General features: G+C 44.8%; 1 protein-coding gene across 1 annotated transcript in view; it reads right to left on the bottom strand.

Annotated features, from left to right (window-relative positions):
• The window catches only part of F5 (coagulation factor V), a 93,860-nt gene that overhangs the window by 66,621 nt on the left and 5,939 nt on the right, over positions 1-21,300 (bottom strand). The window contains 3 exon segments of the mRNA XM_083172681.1: positions 1,940-2,152; positions 4,963-5,085; positions 13,315-13,397. Of these exon segments, the coding sequence (XP_083028807.1) occupies positions 1,940-2,152; positions 4,963-5,085; positions 13,315-13,397 (419 nt within the window).

Genomic DNA, 21,300 nt, shown 5'->3' with positions numbered 1-21,300 from the left:
AACACAGCGGCCCTCCCTTCTGGCTATTGGGAGGGAGGGCCACTGATGTCAGCAGTGGCCCTGATATCCCCAGGGCCACTGCACATGGAAGGAGGTGTAGGGGGAAATCCATTTGATGGTGACTGATTGCGAATGGATTTCCCCCATTCGCCCTGCTGCAATGCCATTCGCAGCATTGCACAGGGGCGGGATTTAACTCTTGCGGGGCGGCAGCTACCATCGAATGATTTCCCCTGCTGCGGGCACATGCAAAGGGATGTATCTTCTTAACACATCCCATCGCAACCCTGGTTGCAAGGGGAAACAGTGGCGGGGGGTGGATATTCGGCGGGGCTGCGTTACATGGAAAGTGTAAGCTGCATTTTCCTTTGCGAGCTTCGCAGCTTAACGAGTCAATTAGAATCACCTTCTTTGTCCTTTTCCATTATCTAGGAGTAAATTTACTAAAGCTTCTAAAAATTTTTTTGTAAAAATGGTGATGTTGCCCATAGCAACCATTCAGATTATGTCTATCATTTTCCTTTGGATTCTACAACATGATAAAACTGTTTAAACTGATTTTATTCTGGCTGCATATTGCTGAAAAGGGGGTGGGCGACATTATTTTATCCATTAATACTAAAGCGTCACTAAGCCTGAGATACAAGCATCTGACACTGATTACCGCTGTAACATTGGGGCCAATTTATCATGAGCTGTCATTTTGCCTCAATTCTTAAAATTCCTTTCATGATATTTAGTGACAATAAAAAATATGGGGCTGATTCAGACCGTTCATTTGGCCCCATGTTCGATGGTGGGGGTTTGAGCATGGGCAAATATGCGCAAACCCTGGGAGCAAAAGGTTTTACAATCTCAGAGCTGTTTGCTCCAGGAGGGGCGGAATGGGGGCGGGCCGGGAATGCCCAATGTTTTATGCACATACAGGCGTGGTGGTGCCTGCTCGGGGCAGGCGGCTGACATCACATGACATCAGCGCCCACCTCCTTTTTGGCAATATGCTGCCACTATCTAAATATCTGCCTGTCTTGCAAAAGTCTTGGTGTAAGATTTATGGATCTCCTTCCCTTGGGCTTACTGCCTGGACCATCTATGCCCTAAGCATCATATCCATCTTCTTTCTTGTGCATAATGCACTGTGTATTGGTTAGCATTACTGCCTCACAGCACTGAGGTCATGGGTTCCATTCCCACCATGGTATTAACTGTGCGGAGTTTGTATATTCTTCATGTGCCTGCGTGGGTTTCCTCTGGATACTCCAGTCTCTTCCCACATTCCAAAAATATACTGGTAGGTTAATTGGCTCCCAACAAATTAGCCCTAGAATGAGTGTGCATGTACATGTGGTAGGAAATATAGATTGTAAGCTCCACTGGGGCAGGGACTGATGCATAGGTGCCGATTTATGTTTTTGCTGGTGGGTGCTTCAAGCCAAAAATATAGGGGAGTGGCTTCATGGAAATGGGGCGTGGCCACAAAAAAATACTGATTTATATTACACAGCACAATTGTCTCCAATATTCAAATTATGGCAACAGTGCAAAATACCTAAATGCCCATACAGTGCAGGTACAAAAATCCCCCCCCACAGTGCCATATATATAAATGCCCCCACAGTGCAGGTACATAAATGCCCCCACAGTGCCAAATACATAAATGCCCACACAGTACCTGTGGCAGTGACGAGGGAGGGGTGTGCAGTGGGACACGGGCAGGTGGGCCGCAGCTGAGCGGGTGGGTGCTCATTCATTTCCGTGGGTGCTCGGGCCCTCAAGCACCCACAAAATCGGCACCTATGGACTGATGTGAATGTTCAACACTCTCTGGAAAGCGCTACAGAATATGTGTGCGCTATATAAATAACTGTTAATAAAATAGTAACTTAGAACCTGTGTTCCAAACACGTAAAACTTTATTTAGCAGTGCTTTTACATTTACCTTTTTTACATATCAGCAATGCACCAATTAATCCAGAATTTACATCTTTTACCATGTTATCCATAGAATAATAAATACTGGTAAGACAGTCTGGGTCCGCTTCCTTAGGTCCCATATTCTCCGTAATGTCCCATGTATAGGAGTAGGTTTGGCCTGGGAGAACAGAATCATCCATCTTTTCCACGGGTGGTGTGCCATCAACATATCTTGCACCTAATAAAAAAATATATATATTTTAATACTTCATTGTAGGAAAGGATAGCATAACCCTAAGTGGATCTTACATTGAGATTGGAGTTAAGTATTATGCAACATTCATTGTTAGTATTGCCTGGCTCCAAAGCAATACACCCACAATGTTAGCACGAGCTATAGATTGTGTTACTCGGCGCTGTAAGCTACTGTATACTTGCAGCTAATGTAATCAGACCCAGCAGTCCTTTTTTTTTACAGAGTCAAAAATTTTTTGCTTGGTGAACCACCATTCTGATACATCTTTAATGCCTTTGTTGGTACAAATATTTAAGGTTTGCTTGATACATGATGGGCTACAATTTTGATACAACATTACTCTTTTTATTACAGAATAAAAATGATACAACTAGGAAATTATCCACAGTTTAATATTATTGACATATTTTTCTTCCCTATTATTATACCACTTTCACACTGCCTAAACGTTTTAAACGTTTAAAAAAACAGTATTTTAAAACGGTATTTAAAACGGGTCTGAGTCTTGACATTGCAGTAGATTACCGTTTTAAATACCATTTAAATACCATTCACATCAGTCAACCCGTTTTAATCCCCTCAATACGTTTCAAGGCAGAATGCAGGGGACAGCCTATCACAGGTCTGTAATCTGTTGTTTTTTTGCTAAATACCGTTTCAGAGCCATTCTCACTGCATAAAAAACGGCTCTGAAACGTGTAGGACTCTGCTTTTTAAACGTTTTGAAATACTGGTTATCTTTAACCGGTAAATAAACTCTGGTGCTTTCCCACTGCAGCCTTAAACATGTTGAAATGTGAAAAAAAACAGCAATATACCGTTTTACAAGTGCAGTGTGAAAGGGGTATTACTTAGCGAGGGCTCAGTTGAAATTACCTTTATAATGGATTTAGATTAAGTGTCATAACATGGGTGATGGTGTATTTTAAATTAAAGTTTATTTCACCCTTTTTGCTACATTCATTTAACCATACAATATGTTATCCACCTTTTCCCCTCTTTCTTATATTGTAAGATACTATCGTATTTTCTCAATGTGTGTATTTTTATTTTTTAAATATGGGACTAATTATGAAATACTGGTTTGAGTATTTGAGCTTTTTTTCTATCTCATCTGATAATTGCACAGCTACAAAAAGGATGCATTTAGCATCCTAGAGGTTGGAATGTCAGAGTTCACAATATCAAGGCCAGCATCCTTACTGCCACCAGGAGACTGGTGCTGGAATCCTGACATCAGTGTGGATGCTGGTACCGGTATCTCTGACTACTGGGATGATGAACAGCATGGATAAGCGGTGAATAGGGGTTTGGTTTGTGCACTAGGGTGGGAAATTAGGGTTAGGCTGAAGTGTGTGTATAGGATTAGGGTTAGGCTGTGGGAAGGAGGGTTAGTTTTAGGCATTAAGAAGGGAGGGTTTGGCTACTGGGCGGGCTGGGGAGGGTTAGGATTTGGCAGTGAGGTATGGGGGTTAGGGGCAGGACCAGGTTAAGGATCGTGGTTGCCCTGTGAAAACTACATTATGGGGGCCCATCCAATAAAATGATCCCTTGCATTGTCCTTGCTCCACTTCCCCCCTCAAACCATGCAACCTAGGTATCACATGCCATGGTTTCCAGCCCGGCAACTGGAAAAGTGGCTGCCAATGGTCACTCTGCATATAATGCAGTGCAGTGAGTCCCGAGTCCCTTTATCAGTGGCACAGACGTAAAGTGTCATGTGCTGCTGATGAGGGTAATTGGCATCTGCCGCGTGCTGTATTGTATGCAGAGTGAAACTACGGCAAGTGATTCCCGGGTGGCACAGTCCAGAGATGGGGGCAGCCGCTTTCCAAATTGCAGGGTCAGATTACCTAGTGTGGAGGGGCCCCTGTGTGTGGGACGACCGCACCTGTCTCCCCTCCCTTAATCCGGCTCTGGTTAGTGTCAGGCACTAGTGGGGAAGGTTAAGGTTAGGCTTGGGGGGACGGTCAGGGTTAGGCTGCCAGGGAAGGATTAGGGTTGAGTTGTGGAAAGTGAGGGTTAACGTTATGGGTGGCAGGGGGAGAGTAAGTATACTCACCTGACCCCTGATGAGATTTTCTCTATCAGGATGCTGGCATAGGTATTCTGACTATTAGAATAATGTTCCTTTTCTCTTCTTTTGTATAGTAGGTAAGGAGTATGACCTAACTATGACAGTGATGCTGGTATAAGTGTTGGGCAATGTATAACTCACTGTTTGCTAAATACTAAATGGAGGTCATAACCATTATAATCACAGATCATGCTGCCCCGGTTATGGTATAAAGGACTAGTAGTGTGTAGATCAACACCAAATGGTTGACATGTGCTAGGTCGACAAAAATTCGACACAAGCAAAATGTCAACATGGAAGATGTCAACACAAGAATACATGGAGTCAATTTGTAGATTTCATTATGTGGACTCCAAATTAGTGTACCACGTCCATTTTCTAGTACTACAGATGTAGCCACGCTCATTGTTGCCACACCAGTAAAGTTGTAGTAGGTCAGTAAATTGTTTACAGTAATCCAATCTGCTCAGATTTCTAAAGTAACACATTTGTATGACACGGTAAGAGTTTCTGCATTTGAAAAGAGGATGTGCAGTAAAATGACATAGGAAGAGACAGGATGAAGTGCGCAAGACAGAGACAAGAGGAAGCAGAAATACAGAGAAAACTGCAACCAAACACACACAAAAAATGCAGAAATTAACATTTTACACAAAGATACTACTTGGCTTTTTAGTATTAAGATACTGTAATGTAATAAAAAAATTATTGTTACCTTCAGATAGTTTTCCATATGAAATTCCTTGTGGATGAATGGAAAGAGGCTTGGTAGCCAAATTCTTAAAATTAACTTTTAAAGTGTCTCCAACTTCTGCACGCAGCGTTGGTCCCAGAATACCTTAAAAAACAAACACATTTTTAACACCCATGTAGTCATATTTCATAAGAAGCCATATTTCATAAGAAGCCATATTTCCATGTAGTCATATTTCATAAGTCATATTTCCATGTAGTCATATTTCAGAAGACATGGTGCAATCAAGCTAAAAGTGCATAAGCAGCTATTTAATTTAGGAGTTTTGTACTTAGAACTGTCTTTATTATTATAATTATTGAAAATGTTATAATACTGTTTTATATTAAGTAATTTTAATATCTCATTTGAGGACCATCAGTACATATAAACCAGTTATATTGCAGATTCCAGATAAATGACTATTAAACTTTGTTCACAACTTAAAATTCCTTTGTTATGCCTATTTTTCCAATGATGGAAACTTTTATTTACAGATCATCTATATATATGTCTAGTGGCCGAGTGGCTCCGAAACACTGCCACCTGTTGGCAGCAAGTGAAACTACATCTACTAGCTTGCAAAGCTTTTGCTTTGAGCGGGTTAAACTACATCTACTAGCTTTGGGAGCATTTGCTTCGAGCGTGCTTACTAGTTTAGAGATACTGTAAGTGCAAAAATGTAGGCTCATAATTCAAATCAAAAAGCATGACTCTGGTGGGAAAATTTACTCGATTGCATCCTAGAAAAGGATAGACAGAATCTTATTGGTTACTATGGGCAACATCACCTCTTAATTTTCAGAAGCTTTAGTAAATTAACCCTTAGTTATCAACCCCTAAACATGAGCAATCTCTCTCCGCCAACTCATACCCACGCCATACTTGCCTACCCTCCTGGAAGCTGCGGGTCTCACACAGCCATGGAAGGGTAGGTGACTATAGCATCCTGCGCCGGTTCCTGGGGAGGTGGACAGGATGTGGACAACAGCAGGTACAAACCTACATAGCACAACGATGGGAATGACATCATTTATAGCTGCCCCTATCCAAAGACCAATACCCATGAATTGCTGTCCTTTTCCCCATCTTGGGGGTTGGATATAATGACATAACAGTTCGGCCAGCCCCTAATGTAAAATGCTGAATCTCTGTCTGTATGTCTGGGCCAAGGACTAAGAAAAAGATAAGTATGACCAATGCAACAATGAAAATATCTCTGGGCAAACTGTTCAACACAGCTTCATATTTTCTGTGATTTATTCAGCAGCAGCTACAGGGTAAGTATGCTGATATTGTGCAGGATGTGCAGGCCCCTCTTGACTCACTTCCCCTGTGAAGTCACTCTGCATCTTCTTTTGTTAGATTGCAGGTCCAGCTTAAAAATTGTACATAGGGGTTATTCAGACCTGATCACTGCTCTGCAAAATTGCAAAGACCTGCGATTAGACAGCCACCGCCCTTCCAGAGTGAAAACTCACTTTGTTCAAGGCTGGGAATGGCATGCGAAAATCACGCCAATCGGCATATAAAAATAATACAGATGAGGTTAAAGATAATGTAAAGGGAATAAAATATAAAGAGGGCACCTGTTGTGTAATAAAAAAATGATAAAACAAATAAATAAATAAAAATTTTGTCTCATTTGTTTGTTCTCTTTTTCTACTTTTAGGGCTTGTGTGAAATTCTGAGGTAGTTTTAGGCCAAATTTCTGCAGAAATATAGCCGTTTCTGAACGGTTCACAATCTTTCAAGAATTGCTGTATAATATAACAAGCAATTTAGATTTTTCATGTCGCTAGCTAACATTACAGGAGTGCCCATTGTCAGGCTAGGGCCCACCGGGGAAATGCAGTAGTAGGAACCAGTAGGGGTTTGACCAGTCTCTAGAGGGGTTGTGGCCATCCACCACATTGGTTTGTCTAACCATTATAGAGAGCGTGGTCTGGTCCCCTTAATTCATATGTATATAGTGAATACTGCTAGTGCATGCATGAGGAGTGCCCCTCTGACACTGTGTCACTGACAATAGGGTTAACAGCAGAAGATAGATATATCTATAAGGAGCACTTTTTTAACTTACAGTAACCAGCCACAAAACTTTCATTCAAAGTTCATAATGTTAATACGGTCTCTCTCTTATCTGGTAAACTTAAATTATACTTTAGTTATAGCTTGTGTGTACTGGTCATAACAATGCAAATAAGATGAATTTTCAGCAAAAAATGCACCCAACGTTAGCAGAACTGGCTAGGAGCTGCATGGCTTATTGATGTATGAGGAAACATCTGTATCCAAGCAGAGGCAGAGGTCACAGTGTTAGCGGCTGTGCGAGTGCGGTCTGCGGGTGGGTTGGTTGTGCAATAGTGTTCGGCATATGTGTAAGGGGCATTATATGTGTGTCACGTATAAATGCATTAATAATGTGCGACATATGTGTAACAGGCATGATGTGAGTCATGTGTATAAGGGCATTAATAATGTGCAACATATGTGTAATGGGCATTATGTGTGTCATGTGTATAAGGGCATTAATAATGTGCAACATATGTGTAAGGGGCACTATGTGTGTCATTATGTGTATAAAGGGCATTAATAAAGGTTGGCATAATGTGTAAGGGGCATTATGGTTATAAGGACATTAATAATGTGTGTCATGTGTAAGGGGCATTACTGTGTGGTATTATCAGGGGTGCCGAGAGAAAGGGGTAGGGGGTACAAATTACCCAGGCCAAAGTCTGATGGAAGGGTCCAGTTTGGGCCCCGGGCCCCCTCCCCTTAAGTGACAGCAGCAGCTGCAGCTCTTCTCCTCTGCCCAGCACACACTGCTTTGTGCTGGGTTGCAGTGTGGCCATGGAGGTGCTTAAAATACAATATTTTCTCAGGATTTTTTTCTAAGGGTATAATGTGAATAATGTGAGGAGTAATGTACATAAGGTAAAGTGGTACTACTGTGTGATGTAACGTGAATAAGGGACACCATCGCATGATATAATGTGAATAAAGTTGCACTAATGTGTGGCATAATTTGAATTGGGGGTACTATTGTGTGGCCATGCCCCTTCCCAGCAAGAACACACCCCTGTTTGGGCTGCACACCGAATGTGTGCACTGTTTCTTTTTAAAATATTGCGGGTAGGAGCACCAAAATGATGACTGCTATGATGAGGGTTCATGGTGCTGGGAAAGGGGAGCAGGGTCAGAGGTGGAAATAATGGCGGTGCTAGGGGGCACCAGCCAAAATTTTGCCTAGGGCTTCATTTAGGCTAGGGCCGGCTCTGGTCATTATGATGAATAAAAATGTTTGCTTGGTAATTTTCACACCTATTTTGACACATTCGCTTGGTACTCAAAGGATTGATTGCATTTTTTTTTCTGACTTTATCAATGAGAAACTTTTGCCTAGGGGTGCCGTAAAAACATTCTGCTACTCAGGGGTGCTGTAATTCAAAAAAGTTTGGGAACCACTGGTGTAAAGTATTAGAATTGGGGTGCCCTGCTGTTAGTATGATGTTTATCAGGTGAGGCAGTGGACCCCGTCCATGCAAGACTGATAAGCTGAGGAAGCCTTATTGTCTGTGTGTAGACCAGTGGTTCCCAACCTGGGGTGCCTCGGGACACTTACAGGGGTGCCTCGGGTTGGTGGTCCAGGACCAATTCAAATTATTTACGATCAATTATTTATGGGCAAAACCAGTGCTGGTGGCTGGCAATCATAAAATATGTGTACAAACAGAAGCAAATCCTGCCCTTTACCACATAACTGACCCTAAGAATCACATATAAACACAATCTACTTAATTTTATATTTATTTTTCTACACCTAGGGGTGCTGTGGAAAAATTCTGATACACTAGGGTGCCGTGATTCAAAAAAGATTGGGAACCCCTGGTGTAGACTCTTCCATGCTCCTTACTTACTCAAACCTCACCCTCCTAAACTGTAAGGAGCTCTGCCATCCATTTTTTCCTTTTCCGATCCTGGGAAAGGGATTTTGCAGTTGGCTGAACTAAGGTTGTGAGTAACAAAAGCCTCCTGAAGTCACAGTGACAATGCATAAAAAGCCAGCATGTTTGTATAAAGTAAACAGTATGTGTGTGTGTGTGGGGGGGGGGGGGGGGGGCTATTGTGATTATCTCACAGACACTTTTTGTTTAACAGAGTTCATGTCACAAAACTATAGCCCATTACTTGGGGCATGTGTGTTTTGTGTGTGTGTGGAGCATTGTCTGTTTACTTATTTCATTTTTGGGAGAGGGGAAGGGGGGGGTCATCATGTCACAGGAAACTTTTAACCTGAGCTGCAAGGTCTAGAAACAGCCCTGAACATCCATAAAGTTATGCAGTTCTGTCTAAGTCCAACCCCAGCCCTCTTCCTCTGTCACGGGTGTAGGAATGGCAGGACAACGCACTGATGCAGGTTACAATAAGACACAGCAGGGTAGGACTTCAGGCCATAGGCAAGGTTTCAGGAGCAGGAACAATGACAACAAACACACTCTGGGACAGAGATTTGGCTCAGAGTGTAACGACTGGCAGGGCATGGCTGGGCTGACTCCAAGATAAAGGGAAGGAATACAGCCAAGGCCAATCATCAGAGAGCAGCCTAAGCTCAGGTAAATTACAGCATCTACAACTGTTGCCTAACAACAGGCAGGACTCAAACTGTCAGAATCCTGACAGCAGATGCAACACTGGGCAAACCTCTGTTTAAAAACACTGGGGGAAATTTACTAAGATGGGAGTTCTATTGTGTATATGTTTCTATGGGCAACCAATCAGAAACTATCTATCTTCTAGAAGGTGCTAAATATATAAGTAGATCCTGATAGGTTGCCCATAGCAACATCCCATCTTAGTAAATTTCCCCCACAGTGTTTGCCCCTGGGGCCCAAGAGACTTATAATCACAAACAGTATCACAAATGTACTGGGCCACAAGATTTCTGTTGCCCAAAATGTATATCACTTAGGAGGTTATTCTGGTTGGTGCGTAAATTTCCGAATTCTTTCGGAGCGGATCGCACGCCACGCTGTGCGGACATCGTAAGAAGAAACGCCCACAGGTCCTCCGTATTCGGACGGACTCACTCTTTAAGAAGAGGGCGTGTTTACGGACTACATCCAAACCTTGCGTGTGCGGTGGCCACACACAGATTATGCACGGTCTTACAGCGTCAGAACGGACAGTAAGCTGGCCGTACGCACCGATGCGGTGTATTTCCGCAAAACTCATGACTATTATCTGAACTCATAAATCTGTCACATGACACACTTATGCAATTAGGCAACCTCATTAAAAAGTGTTTGTTTGTAATTGGAATCAATTAAATCCTAATAGATACTTAAACACATTACTGTGTGAAGCCACCTGATGTGTTCCTAATGATTCTGCTGTGGCTATGTATGAAAAGAATACATTTTTGTACATTTTTGTTTGTTTTGTACATTCCTGTTATGGTACCTTTATTTTTTGGCATGTGCCAAATAACATGCTATTAAAATGTTATGCTTTCCCTAACTGTAATAAATTTTTTATTTGATCCCCAAATGTGTGCTTTTATTGCTGAATGTAAAAGTGACATGTATATTTATATTAGTGATACCAAGCTCTGTCCATTGCTTGCAGTGTAAATGTGTGTAAAAAATACAGCCGTGCTTTCAGCATATACAGTATTTGTGTGTTTTGTAATGGTCCATTTAGGCTGCAATGGCTCCAATTGAAGCAATGAAAAGAGTGTAATTAATGAGTAATGAGTAGAGGAGTGGATTGTATTGTGTTCAGCTGACAGTGGTTCAGGTGTGGCCATACTAATTGGGCGATCCGAATGCCTAGCGCATGACCGAGTGGTGTCCGCAAAGTGAAACTTGCTTATGAAGACCGCATATTTCCTGCCTGTTGGTTCGTTTGCAGTCGGTGTTCTGTCCGAATGCACGCCTACCAGAATTAGTGCACTCCCTCGTGTATGGCCATGTTTACGCCCAGTTTAGCCCACTTTGAAACTACGCCCCTGTGTACTTCCAAATGACACCCATATTACGCCCATATTTCCCGAGTGAATGCGGTACACATTTCTGTACGGTATTAGTGAAAACGAGTACGGAGACCGTGCGTGGCACATGCACATAGCGTTGCCTACGCATGCGCATCGACCAGAATAAGGCCCTTAGTTATGTAGCAACTGTACAGGATATTTATGTGGCATTAGAAATGATACATTATTTATTTACCGTATATATATATATATGCATAAACACAATACATAACTAAACACATATCTTAAATGTCTTAAAACGGGTCAAAAGCCAGGTAAATCCCTTTCATATTGCATGTTGTAAACGGTATATTGCAGTTTCAATACCGTTTTTGTACCTTTCAGATTCAACCTGTTTCACCCATATAAAGCCATACAATGTGATTTTAAATTTCCTGCTTGTGGGCGGTGATCATGCAGGGAGATAACCTATCACCCTTGTGGGGTTATCATTTGTAGCAAATACCGCTTCTGAGCTGTTCACACTGAAGGGAAAATGGCTCAGAAACGTGTAAGATCCTGCTTTTAACACTTTTCAAAATACCGGTATTCTGTAACCGGTAAATTGACAATGGAGCTTTCACACCGCAGCTGTTCCTGTTTTAAAACGGTAAAAAACCGACAATATACCGTGTTAAAGCTGCAATGTGAAAGGGGTATGAGTTACTTTTGACCTGAATTTAAATTTGCTAATGATTACCCCAGAATACATCACATAAGGGTCCATAATTTGAAGTTGGGCCTATTAGCTGGGGGTAGTGTAAGGCCAGTTCCAGAATAAAACATACTGCAGCAGCAGTGGTACTGGCAAATAATGATTTTGGGATTTGAGCAGTGGAAATGTAGTTCTAAGAAGATTACATGTTGGCTTTAAATAGTACAAAACAATCTTTATTAAAGTAACAGTAATGTTTCTATAACAAAAAAAAAATGCTGCGATTTCATAACAGTCTATAAAACCAAAGTACATGGTATATAAATTACTAAAATAGTGTAACCGGTTTAAACTGCAAGTAATAAAACTTTATAGTAGTTGTGCAAAAATAATGAATAAAATAAAGTTAAGGTGCCAAATCTCTTATAAGTTTATTATTTTAATTATTTGCAATGTATTTATTTAAATTCAACACTTACAGTATATTAACCTACAATATACAAAATATCATTTTAGTAGTATCATTTTCAACATTATACTCTGTGTGGGTTCTGCAGGTTACAGGTGAGGAGTCCTGCCTCATAAAGAATCGGTAATTGAGAAGGGTGGTTTTGTAACCTGCGCTCCCAAATGTAACCATTAACGGTATATGTGTTTGCTTCACAATGTCAGAAAAAAAACGCTGCTACAGCCGGTACCAGAATCCCGACATCAATTAGAGTGCCGGCGTTGGAATGACGAACATAAGTGTATCGGGATGGGTTAGGGTCAGGCCGGAGAAGGTGTGTGGGGGGGGGGGGTTTAGGCACTAGGGGGTAGATTTAGGGTAAGGCTGCAGAGGGGGGTAGTGTTAGGCTGCAGGCAGGGAGGTTCAAGCTATCACTAAGAAGGGGCGATCAGGGTTCGGCTGCTGGGTTGGGGTGGTGGTTAGGCTGCAGGTGGGAGGATTAGGTGGGGCAGGTTAGTGTATTTACTGAGCAATTCTGTATACTGTATGTTGTAGAGCTACTCTGTTTATGGCTCAAGTGAATGCTATTGTAGAAAGAGGTAGTCAGGTCAGGGTAGAACAGGGTAGTAATTGGGGAGAGAGGTAAAGGTGGCCATACATCTACAAATCGATTGTCAGATTGGGCTGGTTGGAACAAAAAAACTGGTAATATCTGAATGACAGTTTTTGGCAGTTTTCCAGCATTTCAAAGCAAATGGTCAACTGTCATTTGCTCTCATCCATTACCAGGATTTTGTTCCAACCAGCCCAATCTGACAATCGAGCTGTAGATGTACAGTATGGCCAGCTTTACTTTATTGATAATGAGAAGTGGATTGGACCTATAGCATATACTGTAGGTGACACTCTGGATGGATTTGGGTGAAGAGAGCGCCGGCTGGACTGAAGGAGAGGAGGTTGTTGTTGGAGAGCAGCAATGCTAAGCTGTATATTAACATTATATTGTACATTCTTATTATCTGTGCTTGTTGTAGAAGATGAGTATACAAAGGGCAAACATGTAGTTCCTCAATTTTTAAGGATTTTAGTAGTCTTAAACCAATAAATGAATACATTGCATTGCAAGCTTGAATGGGCCTGGCAATGCAGAATTTAATAGGTTTAATATATTGTTTTTATATATTAGAACAATCTTACCTGACAGTTTAGAGGCTGGTTTTGCCTTTTGAAAACCTTCATCATATTCTCTGTAAATCATCTTCTTGAAGACATAGCCAGAGCTGGAAAACAAATATTATCATCAGTATAATTAACACAACTGACTTAATACATTTACACATAAGAATATCTAAAGGACAAATAAAACATGTAGACTATGGGTGAGTTACTTAAAGGTTCTAAAAATATCATCATTACTGATCCCTGTTGCATCCTATGACGTAGTATCGACTCTTGAGGGTCATTCAGATATGGACAGAGTAGATACTGCTGCTACTTCCTTGGAAGCAGAACAATAGCTCTGTATAGTAACATAGCAGGAGGCGTCCGCAGTACGGACCACTCACCCCATCAAAAGGCTTTCACCAATCATGGGGATGGATAAGCCGTCTGATGCTGAGGCCAGTCTCCCCACATCAGACTGTTCATAACTGGCAGTGTGATGCCATCCCTGAGTAACAAGAACTGTTCACACACATGGGTCATACTGCCTACTTTTGAAAAACAGTTTCAGGGAGATTATAGTTGGTAATAGCACAGCGTCCCATTGAGGGGGCATGTCATGCCCCTCCTAAAGGGCATGTCTAGTTCCATATATGGAGAGATTATGAAAAGAGATTGTGAAAGTGGCACCTAGAAACGTGGGTGTGTACTGCTACATCTGAGAGGAATCTTTTACAATGATTTATATCCAAATATAGATGAGCCCCGAAGCAGTTATTGAGAGATACTTATACTTGATAAAGTGCTGGGAAATGGTGCTAATGACTCAATGTAAATGTATCTATCTCTCATTTCTTTTCCCCCCAAAAAATGGAACATTGTAATGTGGGCTGAGTGAAATGAGGGAGATTGCTACACTAATGAGGGAGAGAGGGAGATGTTATTTCAGGGAGTCTCCTGCAGAATGCAGGAGTGTAGGCAGCTATGACATGGGTCCTGCGCATGCACAAAGTACCATGCAACAGCAGCTAAACGCCTCCATTTGGAGAAATGGAGGCCGTCGGTTCCCCTCCCTGCCCCCAAACAGCATAAACTAGGAAGCGGCTGTGGCATTAAAATTCAAAGGCAACAGGAGGCATCTGTAGGAGAGCCCCGGATCACAAGCGATAGTGCATATGAGCAGAATGAAACTTGCGTTTGTGCAGACCCACAAACAACATTAGCAGCATTAACATTTTAGTTTCATACAAATATAGTGTATAAGCAGCGGGAAACTGACATCCCCAACCTAAGACATTACGGATACAGTGCTTCCGCACAGTATAAACTTAAGGTGGTATGAAGAATAAATGTGACATACCTATGTGACATACTGTATGAAGATTCCAGTCATCCTTTTTTAGACACTGCTATTATTTATTTATTTATTACCAGTTATTTATATAGCGCACACATATTCCGCGGCGCTTTACAGAGAATATTTGAACATTTACATCAGTTCCTGCCCCAGTGGAGCTTACAATCTACGTATGTTCCGTACCACATGTACACGCACACAGACATTCTAGCGTTAATTTTGTTGGGGGACAATTATATTATTTACCAGTATTAATTATATACCAGTATATTTCTGGATTGTGGGAGGAAACCGGAGTACCCGGAGTAAACCCACGCAAGTACCGGGAGAATATACAAACTCCGCACAGTTAGGGCCATGATGGGAATTGAACCCATGACCTCAGTGCTGTGAGGCAGTAATGGCTAACCATTACACCATCCCTACTTATTAACCCATAAGAAATTGGCTTTCACTTCAATAAGTTTTGAATACATAAGGAGGCATTATATGTAGTGCTGCAACAATTTACAAGTGTGTGAAAGGAAACATTGAAAATGACAACAGTTGTTTCACAAGTCAGAAACAAGTATTATGCAAGTGTTTTGTAAGTTCAACTTGCGACCACACAAATTTCATTTAAATAAATAAGTCATTATTTTTATTATCATTTATGTAAGGAAGGACTGAGTGTGTGGACCCAATTGCAGTGCTTCTATGGTCCTGCTGGTCTCCTGTGGGCTAAAGCTTCACCAATAGCAGCCACAAATTAATTTTGGCCCCAGAACGGTGCTGTCTGGTCTTGAGTGGGACAAGGTGGCTCATAGGAGGTAGAAAACACTGCAATATGGGGTGAGATACCATTCACACTTAGCCTACCAATATGTGGGGAAAAAGAACCCACAGGTGCAACAGTGCACAGATGGCAACTAGGAATATGTCCCTACAGTCCACAGTAGGTGCAACAATGCACAGATGGAAACGACAATGATAATAATCCTGTATACCTGCACTAGGAGAGGGAAACCCCTAGCAGGCTAAGCCTGACCCTCCTGTGCAGGTAACTGCAACAATGCAGAGATGACAATATCAAAAATACACAAGAGAAATATGCAGGGAACCCCTGACCTATCTGAACGCAGACACACAGCTGGCCCTGGCAAGGAAACTGTAGCAGGAAAACAGAGACCCAAGGGCTAGGAGCAGCTGTAACCAGGAACACGAAGACAGCAGGCTGAAAACGCTATAACTGGCACCTGTCTAAAAGGCTGGCTGGATATTATTCAAATCTACCGCCTCCCGCGGCGGAAGTGACGTCTGGTGCGCCCGGCAATGGTTTCCCCCTGCTGCAGTGTCTGCGGTGGAAGTTCGGAGCGTTGCCTAGCAACGTCCCCGACGCTTTAGTCCGGTCTGCCCGGCAATCGCTGGAAGAAGATAGCCGCTGTCCCTGAGCCTGCAGTGCCGGAGCTGTATGGTGAGCAGGGAGGCGGTTGCGCAACGGACGGCGCCTAAAAATTTATAAGGAACCAAAATAGTTCCACTGACCTAAGAAAGTAAATAATCACATGAGCAGACAAGAAAACAGTAATATATATGTTACAAGACAACATTGCTGTATCAGTGGTAATTGCACTCAAATAAGCAATGCGGGTGGCAGAAACTAATGGTTATGTGCCATTGAAAGGAGCATGGAGTAGATGATAGTATTAGTAGTAGGGGTGAGCAGATTCGGTTTAACACAGATTTACTCGGTTCTTTTTACCAAATTATCGCAATTTCGGATTTTTCCCATTAGCTATCGCCTGTCACGTGTTTTGGATAGCCAAAAATATCCCGCTTTGAGATCCGACTAAATCCCAGTTAAACTGAACTCGCTCACCCCTAATTAGTAGGGTTAAACTCTTAGTTTGCTTGGTTTAGTGAAGAAGTGGGTCTTGAGAGGCCATTTGAAGTTTTGTAGTGAGGTGGATAGTCTGATATGAAGTTTTGAGGCTGGGAGGGGCTCAGTGAAGAAATCATAATTTTTATAGGCGCACTGAAGCCAGGGCTTGCATCAGAAGGAAGCCCTGACAGAAAACTTTTGGCGGTCATTCTGAATAAGCTCAGGCTACAATGGCGATCTGAAACTGCATATTCGGACACAGCACTCATATCTGCGATGCCAGCAGGAAGATTCTTTTCAGGTGCCTCCAGTGGCATTAGAATATTTTCGCATCACTGTTGCATACTGTGGCCGGAGAGCCCAGCACACGGGGTTAATGGCGGCTACAGCACTGAAGGGGTTAACTATCCGTGCTTGGCCGTTATTCAGAACAAGGGCACTTGCCCTGTTTTAAACTGTATGAGTAGCACTGAGCTGGGACAGGACCCCTGCTGCAGTGCTGATGTAAGTTATAGCACTGAGCTGGGCACCCGGCACACATATCATATGTATTTATGTAATATATGTTTGGCACTGAGCTAGGACTGCCTCATATATTGTGTATATTGTATTGAATATTGAGGAATGCATTCTGGACTTACAATGCACTTTGTACATTTCTGGGGGGAAGGAATTTAGCAAATCTTGGTGATGAGGAAATGAAATGCTAATCGGCCCCTCTTGTCAGAAGGTCTGTGAGTGTCCAAAACACAGCAGGGAGTAGGCTCTGTGTCTGAAGCCCTGTGATAAGGAAATTTGTGTACCATATGTGATGGGTCCCTGAGCCCAGGACATCCTGTGTGTGAGGTGTTGATGAGGCACAGACATTTGTGTTTCGTTATGTAAACATGCTACCAGGAGATAAATATCTCCCCTGTTCCTGAAAGTTATATATTCTAAGGAAATTGGATTTATCCTTTGTAGTATGTAATCTTGGTTCGTTATGCACGGGAAGTAACGTATCAGATTGAGATGCAAATTGTAAATGTATGGGGGAGGATCTGACAATGTCAAAGAGTTTTCTGCCTATATAAGCAGGGCTCTGTGAGCCCAAAGTTGTACTTCTGCCTGTATCTGAATGCTGTAACATCACTTGTATGCTGTACCTCCTAGGGACCTAGGAGAGGGCTCTTTTCAGAGCTTCTACTTGAGCAAATAAACCATCTTTTGCCCAAGAAGTCTGCTTCATCTGCGACCAACAGAATTAATTGCAATAATTCCGTTCTCCGGCTGTTCTGGGCATAGCATCCAGCGTCTCCGAGTCTACGCTCTGCCAGCTACCAAAGCAGAGGCCTGGTCCGTGACCAGTGGGGGACCAGTCGACACCAGCAGCGTGTCGACGCAGGTAGTACTCAGGTGCCAGCGATTGGGCCTGAGGAGGTATCCGTGGTTCCAGACGCCACGTAGGAGGAGTCTGGTGGTGGCAGCAATAACCCCGCCCACTGCGTAGTGGGCGGAGTCAGTAACAGGCGGTTACTGACGGTAACAGGGAATCCCCTATTGGCCAGGTCCCGTGAGACCAGGAACCGCTATCTGTGGACCCGAAGGGCGTAGCCAGAGCTAAGGGCAGGCGTCCGGTCACAGAAATTGGTGGCACAGCGGTGGGATATCCCAGGCGGCTTTCCGGTTACCCGATTGGAGAAGCCGAGTTACTCAGGGAGGAGTAACTGCAGCCAGGAGAACGCGCAAGATGGCGGACTTCAATGGAATGTCGAAGGATGACCTCGAGATCGTGTGTCGGGAGAAGGGTGTGGATATCCCTTCCAAAGCAACTGTAAACGAAATGAGGGCGGCGCTCAAGCGCTTGGAGGAGTCGAGTTGGGAGGAGGTGCAGTACGCTGATGGTGACCGTGTCCAGGAGGACAGCCACACAGAGGACCTTCATCTGGACCCGGTGAGACTCACAAGCCCCGCCCCCTCTAGCAGCAGCCATGTTTCCCAACATTCCCTAGCAGGGCCAGGATCCCCGCGTCCCAGGGTGGACGGCGCGGATAGCCTAGCGGATCGGCTAGCGGAATTAGGGGAGAGGGCAACGGAACAAGAACGCATGCTCATCATCCGGATGTGGCATGCGGAGCGGGCAACACAGGCTGTGGTACCCCAAGGACCGTTGTCAGCTGCTACCCCCCGAGTGGGACGGATTCAGTTTGCCAAGTTTGCCGACAGCGATGGGGACATTGATGGACATTTGCAAGTTTTTGAGAGGACTTGTAAACTCCATGATTTGCCCAAACAGGAGTGGGTAAGACACCTTGTGCCCACCCTGCATGGAGAGGCCTTGGAGGCCTATCGAGGAGTGGCTAATGAGGACTGTGGGGACTATGATGTTGTCGCCAAGGCCCTCCTCCAACGGTTTTTTGTAACTCCTGAGTCCTACAGGAAAAAGTTTCGGGACTTGCCAAAGAATCCGGGCAGCACCCACGAGCAGTTTGCCACCCAGCTGCGGCAGTACTTGGTGAAGTGGGTGCAGGAATCAAAGGCCACAACCTGGGACACCCTGATTGATGTGATCTGCAGGGAGCAGTTCTACCGCAGGTGTGCCCAGGAAGTGAAGGAGTGGGTGCTAGATCGGGAGCCACCCAACGTAAAGATGGCTGCCCAGCTAGCGGACAAGTATGTGGCAATTCGGTCACAGGGGCTGAAACGCCCAAGTAGCAGCCCACTACAAAGGACTGTACAACTAGGGGGACACCCCTCTTCAGCTCATCGCCCCCCAAAGCAAGCATCTTCAAACCCGGGTGCTCTTGGCCAGCAATCGCCCCGCAGCGTCCCTGCGAGTAATCAGGGATCATCGGAGCCCCACCTGGTCAAGAAGTGCTACAGCTGTGGGAAAATCGGACATCTGAGGATGAACTGTCCCACACTGCCGGCACCCCAGATTCGCGCTACCAATCCGAATGCTGGAGCCCGGCTTGCTTGCTTGACCCGTGGAGATGAGCCCACAGAGACTGTACCCCCTCCAGTCAGTCCGATGGAGTGTGGTGAGAAGCAGGCAGACTCTGCTGATAGAGTCACCTGCATGGCCATGCGGCCTCTACGGAATATGTGGCGGCACCTACAGGCGGTCCAAGTGGGGCCCCTGCAGGGGGAAGGCCTGAGAGACTCTGGGGCCTCAATCACTGTGGTGAGCCCCAGACTGATTGATCCTGCTGCAATATTGCAGGGTCGCACTGCCAAAGTTACAATGGCAGATGGAGCGGAGCGAGAGGTACCCATGGCCAGAGTCTACCTGGATTGGGGGGCTGGACCAGAGTTGCGAGATGTTGCCGTCATGGATGGCCTCCCAACAGATGTAGTCCTGGGGAATGATCTTGGGGGTGGAATCGTTACTACATTTGCTAACGCCATCGCCTGGAGTCAAGCTGCCAGACTACAGTCCTTACCATCGACACCAGCACAGCCCAGCCCAGAGGAAAAGACCACAGCGGCCAGACAACTGCCAGCACAGCCAACCACAGCATCAACCAGCCCAGAGGAAAAGACTACAGCGGCTAGATCAGCGCATCTCCCCAGCATGCCTTTTGCCTCTGGTGTGCCTACGTCCCCTAGCAACGCAGAGGATGTGTGTGCCAGCTTGTTGTATCCTGTGAGGGTGCCCAGCGATGCTCCGGTTCCTAGTGGTTTGCCAACTCCAGCGGTGAGTAAGAGTGACCACACTGACCTGTCCATGACTGACCCAAACCAGAATGACCCTAGACATCCCAACCTAGATGCCCCTGCAGAGTGTCCCCCTTTAGGAGAAAGTGAGGGGCACTGGCAGGGGGTTCAGGAGGCTCCGCTCTCTGACCCATCCCTGACAGGCATACGGTGCCAAGCTCGCAGCGGCCTTGATGGGGTGGGGGTGGGGAGTGTGCCCGGGCAGGAAGGGTTCAGGCCCAGGGTAGTCAGGAAGGTAGGAGGGGATACACCAGAGAGGGTGGGTTCCCCAAGACGTAGGTCCTTTGAGGAGGACAGGAGGGCAGGTCTGACAGTTGTTGCAGACGGGTGCCCGGGAGAAGTGACAGGGGTGCAGTGCCTGGAGGATAGTGTGGGAGGAGACAGGGGGAGGCCCAGACCAGTGAAGGTAGAGGCAACCAGAGGCTGTCCCCAGCCCACAACCCCCAGACAGGTACTGACCTTAGAAACTGTAAGGCCCTACAGACAAGTTGTCCCTGACTCTAGTTTGGTAGTGATGTCCCTTACAGTAGTGACTAGGAAGGGTCTTCCCAAGACAGTGGAATGTACACCTGCTTGTGAGTTGGCATTCCAGTCGCTGAAGGAGGCTCTGGTACCAGCTCCAGTGCTGATGACGCATATTTATTACCAGGACATTGTGGTACGGACTATTGCGTCACTGCACGGACTGGGAGCAGTACTGAGCCAGGAGGAGCCATGTGGGCAGGAGCACCCTGTGGCTTGTGTGAGCAGAATACTGCTATGGTGGGAGGTGGGGTATGCCACAATTTGGACACACTGGGTGGCAATTGTGTATGCAGCAGACCAGCTTTGGCACAGATGGTGCCACTGGCACCCCACTGGAGTGAAGGAACACCCACCTGATGAAGGTTTGCCCCCTTCATTGGGGGAAACAGACAGACTGTTGTTGTGGGGCCTTGGACTTGGACACTGTGGTGACTGTGTGGACTTTCAGCACCAACCGGATATGGCCCACTGCAGTCTGGAGGAACTGTCTAGGCTGGGGCCAACACCCCCAGGCACTCCCAGTAACCCCCAAATGGGCTGCGGGACCAGGAGCCAAGTCGTTGGGACATGGCCCTCTGGTTTC

Source organism: Crinia signifera, chromosome 2, assembly GCF_055691185.1.
Source record: "Crinia signifera chromosome 2, ASM5569118v1, whole genome shotgun sequence".
NCBI classification, from domain to species: domain Eukaryota; kingdom Metazoa; phylum Chordata; class Amphibia; order Anura; family Myobatrachidae; genus Crinia; species Crinia signifera.
The sequence above is the reverse complement of the archived record's forward strand: the minus strand, read 5'-3'. Positions and strand labels throughout refer to the sequence as shown.